We start from the raw sequence: 9125 nt of genomic DNA, 5'->3' as shown, positions 1-9125 counted from the left end.
GTGGTGCACCAATGTGATGCCTCTACTTCGTCAAAGCCTGAGCACACGATAGGCCTAGCACCATTTCACATAGCAGAGACAAAGGGCAACGCTCTGCTTCCAAAGGAATGGACACAACCTGTTTCTGAAGTGCTTCACATCATCTTTTGAACAACCCAATGCTCAAAAAACGATCCCTACAATCTCTCTCTCTCTCCCCTGAAAATAAACTGATAAGTTACTATTGGGATAACTATTCCCCTGACCCAGCTCAAACACAGGTGCAACTTCAAAGATGAAGCCCTGCTCCATCTTCAGATGAGAGGCTGGATCCCAGCTCTTTAGAAGCCCGCCCGCGGACACCCAGAGTATCCTCAGGAGACCAGGTTAAGGTCCGCGAGCGCGCCCCGTAGGGCGCCGCCCCGGACACGGCCCCGCCCCTCACCTTACCAGCGCCGCGCTGGGGCCTAGAAGGTGCGTGCGGCGCTCGGTGATTGGCGGCGGCCTGGCGCTGCCCGGCTGCCATTGGCTGCCCGGGCCTCTTTGTTCCCGGGTTTCTGTCGCAGGCCGGCTGCGGCGGACTGGGCGGCGGAAGTTCGACGCCGCCGGGCGAGTGGCTGAGAGGGGGCGGCGCGGGAGTTCCGCAGGTTCTCCAGGTCCGCAGTGGAGCCCGAGGCCAGCCGAGCCCGGCCGTGAGATCCCGGACGGGAGAAGGAGGGAACCCCTCGGACGCACAGACATGGACCTGGAAAACAAAGTGAAGAAGGTAGGGGGGCGCTCGTGGCGGGCGGCGGCAGCTTCACCTGCGCGGGTAGCGCGGAACACGGCGTTCGGAGGTGCAGGGGCGGGTGGGGCGAGCGAGCCGCTTGGCGTGAGCCGGGCCCTGCGTCTTCGGCGTCCCTGGCTCAGGGACCGGGCCCGCAGGTTAAAGGAGGCGCGGGGCGGCCCCGCCAGCTCCCCAAACTCGAGAGCGACAGAGTTGGAAGCGCGAGCGAGGGCAGGCGCGGGACGCTTCTCTCCGGTTTCCCGGAGTCGCAGCGATTGGAGGTGTTGGAAACTTTACTGAAGATGTTTCAGCGTGCCTGGGCCGCCTCAAAAGAAAAGGACGAGCTTAGGGCGAGTGCGGGCGAGACTGTGACACTTCCTGGCTCAGGAAGTTCAAGTTCATTAAGCCTTTGTGGTTTGGGGCACTGCTGTGCTTTGACAGCTCTGACCTCCTCCCTTCCAGCTGGGCTGCCTGGGGCGCTCTAAAGTGAGTGTTGATTTAATGCACTGCCTTCGCACCCGTGCTGGTGGTAACTTCTAATGTGATTTCTTTTTTGGGTGGGGGGTCATGCATTACTTGTCCACTGAAGCACTGCCGCCGTCTTAGGGAATTATCTGTCAAAGAGTGCATTCTCCCTGTTTGGCAGCTAGCCCCAGAGGGCGGTTGTCACTAGCATCTCAGCGCTGGGACACATTTCCAGCCTGGCTGCTGCCTCGCAGGCATCAGAACCTAAGGCCCTACCTGAGCCACTCCCTGGTTATGGGGAGCCTGGTGTCGCCTGGGAGAAAAGGGTGGGACCAGATTGTGACTCAGAAGGAATGCTGATGTCACATTCCAGTGAATTGCTCTGTGCGAAAGTTCTCGTTCCAGGGGATTTGCTCATATTTTACTTTGTGGTAAATTTAAGCTAGCAGTCCCATATCAAATAGGGGAGTTTTGCAGAGAGAGGAAGGGAAGAATAGAGAAAACAGTTTTTTTCTCTTACTCATGGTTCCTAATATTATTTTATCTTCTAAACATTAAGTTTTGTCTTGAGAATTAATTCTATTTTATGCCCAGAATTGGATTTTTGAAAATGGATACAAAGTATTGTGTTAGGAATGCAAAGTTTTAGGTTAGGAAGCTATTGACCAATAACAACTTGAAATGAGAAAACCTCGTTTTTCATTCCTTACTACTAAAATTCACAGGCACTCAAAAAGGTATCCAAGAACAGAAAAACATAAATTGTGAAAGTAGCATGATTGCATTCTATTCTCTTCCCGTTACGTTTTTTTCTTTTAAATAAATCTAATATTTTTGGTTACTCTTGCTTGCCACCAGGAAAGCATTTTGCCTACTTAGCTTTCTGTTGATGAATACAAGTGGGTAAGAGCTACTTAATTTAGTACTTGTCTAAAATTTGGGGTGGGGGAGGAGTCTTGTCCTTGCTTTTAAGTACTTATTTGAAGACAGTTTTGTAAAAGTAAACATCTTTTGGGCTGGGGAGGATGAATAGGTGAAGTACAGGATTTTTAGGGCAATGACACTATTCTGTATGATAGTATAAAATGGGGGATACGTGTCATTATACATTAATCAAAATCTATAGAATGTAGAACACCAAGAGGAAACCCTAATGTAAACTATGTACTTTGGGGATAATGATGTGTCGATGTGTTTCATCACTTGTAACAAATGTACTGCACTGATACGGGCTGTTGATAGTCGGGAGCCTGCTGGAGGCAGGGAGACATGGGGAGGTACACAGGAACTTCAAATTTTCTGCTCAATTGTGCTGTGAAGCTAAAAACTGCTTTTAAAAAATAAAGTCTGTTTAATGGGGGAGAAAAATCAAGACTTTTTTGAAGCTTTTTGAGACAAGGAGTAATTCTGAGGGGAAAAGTTCAAAGTTAAAAATTGTATGTGCTTGCAAAGGAAAACTCCAGATGTTATTTATAAACAATCTCCTTAGAGTTTGAAAATGTGGGTTATGATAAATAACGCCCTTGACATATGGTGTAATTTTTCTCCTTCATCTCCACTTTACTTTTAAAAGTTATATTTTCAACCAAGAATCTTAACTTTCTCTAATCTTAGTCTTCCCTGCCCCTACAACCCCAAAAATCATTCCACAAAATAAAATTATGAAATCCCATGATGTTAACAAATCCCTGTTTCACTACATTGTCTTCACTGATGATTCTTAGAGTCCTCAACCAGTAAATTGGAAGCCATGAAAAAACTCCATATATACTCACTTTGACTCCAATTTGTGGGCTTCTTGATAGACTTGATGTTCTAACAAAAAGTTTCCCATTACAAAAGTTTGGAAATTTCAGGAATGTATTTGTGTTCCTTTTAGCAATCGTTTTCTAACAAATTCAAAGAAGGACAGATTACAAGACTATCTGATTTACCAGCAGAGCCTTCTTACCCTATTTTGGTACCTAGTTTTCAAGTCTCCTTTCTTTTTGACTTGGGTATACAAGAAAAGAGAAAAGGCAGATTAGAAGTTGGAGCAAAGACACAACCATTTAAGTACAACTAGTATGACTTCTGTTTTAAGATGTATGACATTTTTTTTCTTCTAAAGCTTTTACATTGTTGATTTCATGAGGAACTTCTTCCAGACAGATGAAAAGCATTATTTTTTCCACATTAACATTTCATGTAAAAAGCTGAGACAGATGATACTATTATAAAATTCTTGGTTTGTACAAGGAAAGCTCATCCACATCAGTTGTACAAATTGGGATTAATTACCAGTTAAAACCCACCATCACAAAGACAAGGGGTTTTTATAATTAGATTTCACTGTGTTTTGTTTTGTTTGAAGTAAGCAAGCTGTTGCTAGGATGTGGGAGCTAGTTTGGTTATACAAAGTTTTTGTTTTAATATACTTTAGAACAGAATTTGATTTTGTGTCCTTGCCCTGTCTTCTGAGTTACACATCTATACCTCTTTTTTATGTCTTAAGTCTCATCTTAATTGACTTTGTGTCAGTATGGTCTGTGTCTGCTGGGAAAAACCATGAACATTGAGAAGCAGAAACAGTCTCCTTTTGCAGTGAATGGCAAATCATGGCTAACAGCCAGCTGTTTTCCTCTTTCCTTTCTGTGTTACTCTCCCATGAGAATTACTTTTTTCAATTAAAAGCATACCAACAGAGAAAGAGAACCTCAGTAATTTCCTTTATACTGCCTGGAATTGCTGCAGGGCTTTAATTTTACTGTGTTCATTTTTTGTCATCTTTCTAACCCTTCTATTTTGATTAATCCTAATGTTTTGCATACTTTTTTAAAGACTCTTATTTATTTTACTTTTGTGATGCATTTTAAAATGTGATACATTTTAAAGATTACATGTGATACATTTTAAAATGTCATGCATTTTAAAGATTACATGTCACTAAAAATCCCCTTTCTCTGCATCCAGACTTGTTTTCAAAACCTTTGTCATTAGTCAAAAGAGCATAGTGAAACCAAGTGAATATAATTGGAAAAAGTATGGAACTATAAAGATTATTTCCATTAGAAATTAGACTGAGTTATTGGCCTTAGGTAGCCCCTGGTTGAAGTGGAGAAAGCAATACATGGTGACCTGGATGCTCAAATATCAATTGGATTCAAAGCTTGAAGCCATTCTTGCTGCAAAAATTAGGGCAAGGCACATCGAAGGCTTTGCTTTAGAGGTGTTCTGCCTCTCAGAACAAGTGCAGAAGGAAATGACTGGTCCTTAGCTGGGCTTTCATAAAACTCTTCTAACCCGTGGTGTGATTCATTACATTGGTAGAATGTGAAAAGTCACTTTCTCTTAATTACCCTGAATATTGGTTGTAGAAAAAACTATAGTAGGTTTTCTATTGATTCTGTTACTTTATGGTGTCCTATGAAGTAGAAATAGGAATTTATATCTCTACTGGCTGTTACCTGTGTACCATCAATTCACCCCATGACTTTGCTTGTGCATGGCCATACTCCACTTACAGCACTAAGTTTTTCCCATCCTTCAAGGACCAACCCCTCACATTGCACACTCCTCTAGAATCTTTCTCCATGCTCCCACCTAGATGAAAAATATTTTCAGAATTACTCTTTGTCTCAAAAAGCTTCAAAAATGTCTTGATTTTTCTCCCCCTATTAAAAAGACTTTATTTTTTAAAAGCAACTTTTAGCTTCACAGCAAAATTGAGCAGAAAATTCGAAGTTCCTGTGCACCTCCCCATGTCTCCCTGTCTCTAGCAGCTTCCCCAAAGTGGTTTATATTCCAACAAAATTAGCATCCTACTAGTTTTTATATTTTGTTTGTATTTTATCTATCTTGTATGTATTCTCTTTAGTGTAAGTTACCATTGACATTCTTTGGGCAGAGGCAAAGTATAAGAAAAGTAAAAGTATTGTGAAAAGGAATTTCTGGGAAACTTCCACAGTCAAATAAATGGCATAAACTCCAATAATATTCTTTTTTGGAAAAAGAGAAAAAAAGAGAGAAAGAAAAAAAAAAGAGAGAAAGAAAAAGAATGAAAGAGAGAAGAGGAAGAGAAAGAAGAAGAGAGAACAGGAGTCTTGCTTTATTGCCCAGGCTGGAATGCAGTCTAAAGATGGGTATTGAAAACCTCTTTTATGCCAATAATTGTGCTTAACAATGGAGACAGGAAGGAATAAGGGAGGAAAATAACAAACAAGCAGCCAACTAGTATTTCATTTAAACCTGCGTAATGCTATGCAGTTACTGAGGAGTGATATACTTCCAATTATGTAGTCACTTTTAGAGTAGGTGTGATGTGGTACTGATGAGAATGTATGTTTTGTGGATTTGGGGTGGAGAGTTCTATAAATGTTTTTTAAGTTTACTTGTTCCGGGTCTGAGTTCAAGTCCTGGATATCCTTGTTAATTTTCTGTCTCGTTGATCTGTCTAATATTGACAATGTGATGTTAAAGTCTCCCACTATTGTTGTGTGGGAGTCTAAGTCTCTTTATAAGTCATTAAGAACTTGCCTTATGTATCTGGGTGCTCCTGTATTGGGTGCATATATATTTAGGATCGCTAGCTCTTCTTGTTGCATTGATCCTTTTACCATTTTGTAATGTCCTTCTTTGCCTGTTTTGATCTTTGTTGCTTGAAAGTGTATTTTATCAGAGGCAAGAATTGCAACTCCTGCTTTTTATTTATTTATTTATTTATTTATTTTGCTCTCCATTTGGTTGGTAAATGTTCCTCCATCCCATTGTTTTGAGTCTTTGTGTATCCTTGCATGTGAGATGGATCTAGATGCAGCATACTGATGGATTTTGGTTTTTTATCCAATTTGCCTGTCTGTGTCTTTTGATTGCGGCATTTAGTCAATTTAAATTTAGGATTAATAATAATGTATGTGAGTTTAATACTGCCATTTGATGTTAGCTGGCTGTTTTGCCCATTAGTTGATGTAGATTCTTCATTATGTTGATGCTTATTACCTTTTGGTATGTTTTTGGAATGGCTGATACTGGCTGTTCCTTTCTATGTGTAGTGCTTCTTTCAGAAGCGCTTGTAAAGCAGGCCTGGTGGTGATGAAATCTCTGAGTACTTGTTTGTTCACAAAAGATTTTATTTTTCCTTCACTTATGAAGCTTAGTTTGGCTGGATATGAAATTCTAAGTTATTTTCTTTAAGGATGTTGAATATTGGACCCCTCTCTCTTCTGGCTTGTAGGGTTTCTGCTGAGAGATCTCCTGTGAGTCTGATAGGCTTCCCTTTGTGGGTAACCTGACCTTTCTCTCTGGCTGCCCTTAGCATTTTCTCCTTCATATCAATGCTGGTGAATCTGACAATTATGTGCCTTGGGGTTGCTCTTCTTGAGGAATATCTTTGTGGTGTTCTCTGTATTACCTGGAGTTGAATATTGTGCTGCCTTGCTAGGTTGGGAAAGTTTTCCTGAATAAAATCCTGAAGAATATTTTCCAACTTGGATTCATTCTCTTCATCACATTCAGGTACACCTATCAACCATAGATTAGGTCTTTTCACATAGTCCCATGTTTCTTGGAGGCTTTGCTCATTCCTTTTTACCCTTTTTTCTCTAATCTTGTCTTCTCATTTTATTTCATTGAGTTGGTCTTGACCTCTGATATCCTTTCTTCAGCTTGATCTATTCGACTGTTAAAACTTGTGCATACTTTGTGAAGTTCTCGTATTGTGTTTTTCAGCTCCATTAATTCACTTATATTCCTCTCCAAATTGTCTATTCTCGTAGCATTTCGTCAAACCTTTTTCAAGGTTCTTAGTTTCTTTGCATTGGGTTAGAACATGTTCTTTTAGCTCACAGAAGTTTCTTATTATCAACCTTTTGAAGCCTGATTCTGACAATTCATCACACTCATTCTTCATCAGGCCTTGTTCCCTTGCTGATGAGGAGCTGTGATCCCCAAAGGAGGAGAGGCATTCTGGTTTCGGATGTTTTCAGCCTTTTTGTGCTGGTTTCTTCCCATCCTTGTGGATTTATCCAGCTGTCGTCTTTGTAATTGCTGACTTTCAGATTGGGTCTCTGAGTGGACGTCCAGCTTGGTGGTGGCCATGTTATTTCTGTTTCTTTGTTTACCTTCGGCGGGTGCCCCTCCCCCACAGAGCTGGACCTTCCCGGGTTCAGCTGTGCTTGCTGTGAAACTCTCAACTGTCGTCATTTTCAGTTGCTGCTTTTTGTGGGGGTTGGACCAGCCGAGCCCGATCACTTGGCTCCCCACCTCGGAGCCCCCTTTTCTTCCTTTCCTAATTGAACAGTCGACTCTCTCCCAGGTGCTCCAAAAAGGCACCAGGATCCATGCAACTTAAGGTGACCTCGCGGGCTGTACAGCGGAGCTGACATTCGTGGCACTTTTTCTGCTCGGGAATCTCCAGGTCTGGCTCCTGGCTTCAGTCCCCTTTTCAAATCAGCTGAATGGGCGACTCTGCCTTCCCAGAGCTCCAAATGCCAACTAAAAGGGCACCCAGTCCCGCACACTCCCGCACTGAGAACTGCCACACCAGGATGCTGGCAAAACAGCCACGCCGGCCAAAAGAGTCATGCTGGCGACCTGTGGGCCCCCCCCAGGAATCTCCTGGTCCGTAGGCAACAAATATTCGTCTGGAAGTCTGGCGTCCACCCACTCCCTGCACCTTCACTGGGAGCTACAATCCTGAGCAGCTACTAGTTGGCTATCTTGGATCTCTTTCCCCAATAATATTCTGTATCTGATCCTCTAAGATTCTTCCAACTTGCTGACTTTTGGTGGGAGCCAATTACGTAAAATGGCCCTGGGTAACAGTGACCCTGTATTTGCCTCTTTGTTTTGTAAGTTTAACAAATGGCATCTGGAAATATAAAGGGATACTCATGGGCTTTTCTCCCTGTTGAGCTCTGCAGTTGATAGAAGGCCTTACACATAGCATGAGCACGCTAAATCTCTTTTCCCTAGCAGCAAAGTATTCAGGGTACCTATGGAATGGCAGACCAGACAGTTAAGAATAGAGCAGCTAGAAACAATAAGCTCTTAATATTGGAAGGAGAACTATTTTTTTTGTTTTAATTTCCCATTCTTCATGCAAAAACATTTCTTGTGAAGCTGAGAAGCTGTGAGAAACACCAAAATAGTCAGATATTTCATGAGGCTCTCATGGAGCTTCAGTGTGACATCCAGCATCGTGAGCTTGGGATCAACATCATAGCCCATCAGTGTGCAACAAGAGTTACCAACAGGAGCCTTCTTAGTGGAAAGAGAGTGATAAATTGGTAATATGGAAACTACTTCCTTTGTTCTTTTTCTGAGAACTAGAAGGAGGAATACCAGTTGGCCCTATGCTAATGTGAATATACCTTTTTTACATACCAAATCACCAAAGTGTGTTCAGAAATTAGGAAAGGTCAGTAAGTCTCCAGCATGTATAAATATCTATAGTGTATGGAAAGGTCTTCCGTAGTATATCAGTTTCTCACTTCCATTTAGCAGCATAATGTATTTAAAATTGCCCTGAGCTGAGTGTCGGTAGTTCCGAGTCCATTATTTTTTGTGATATTGACCACTTTGGATATCAATTTATATTTATATAAAATTAAGTAGGGGAACCAGATGATTTCTATGGTTTCTCCAAGTCTTGTGATTCTCTGATCATGGAAAATAATATCAGTAGTCTACAAAGTATAATGTTCCACAGTGCTTTAAAATCACACAGACCAAGAACATGTATCTATATGTGTAAATATATACATAAAGGAGATGGCATAATTTAAATGTTAGTAAATTCCATGAAGAAGCTATAGATTGAACTGAATAATTTTTTTCCACAAATCTTAGCTATCTTCAACTTGTTTGTTCTTATTTAATTTTCATAATATTTGTGGATGTATTTGAAGATATTAGGTCAAGTTTAATTTAAATCTGT

General features: G+C 41.5%; 1 protein-coding gene across 2 annotated transcripts in view; it reads left to right on the top strand.

The window, feature by feature from the left end:
• The first annotated feature begins 508 nt into the window (after window positions 1-508).
• The window catches only part of TES (testin LIM domain protein), a 55051-nt gene continuing 46434 nt past the window's right edge, over window positions 509-9125 (top strand). The window contains exon 1 of one of the 2 annotated variants that reach the window (XM_032276222.1): window positions 509-745. In XM_032276222.1, coding sequence (XP_032132113.1) covers window positions 719-745 — 27 coding nt within the window. In that variant the 5' untranslated portion in view covers window positions 509-718. Of the gene's footprint in view, window positions 746-1006; window positions 1027-9125 lie in introns of those variants that run through there. The other variant, XM_032276223.1, reaches the window with a different exon arrangement.

The sequence above is a fragment of the Sapajus apella genome, unplaced genomic scaffold, assembly GCF_009761245.1.
Source record: "Sapajus apella isolate SASKATOON/1434 unplaced genomic scaffold, GSC_monkey_1.0 scaffold7, whole genome shotgun sequence".
Taxonomy (NCBI): domain Eukaryota; kingdom Metazoa; phylum Chordata; class Mammalia; order Primates; family Cebidae; genus Sapajus; species Sapajus apella.
The sequence above is the reverse complement of the archived record's forward strand: the minus strand, read 5'-3'. Positions and strand labels throughout refer to the sequence as shown.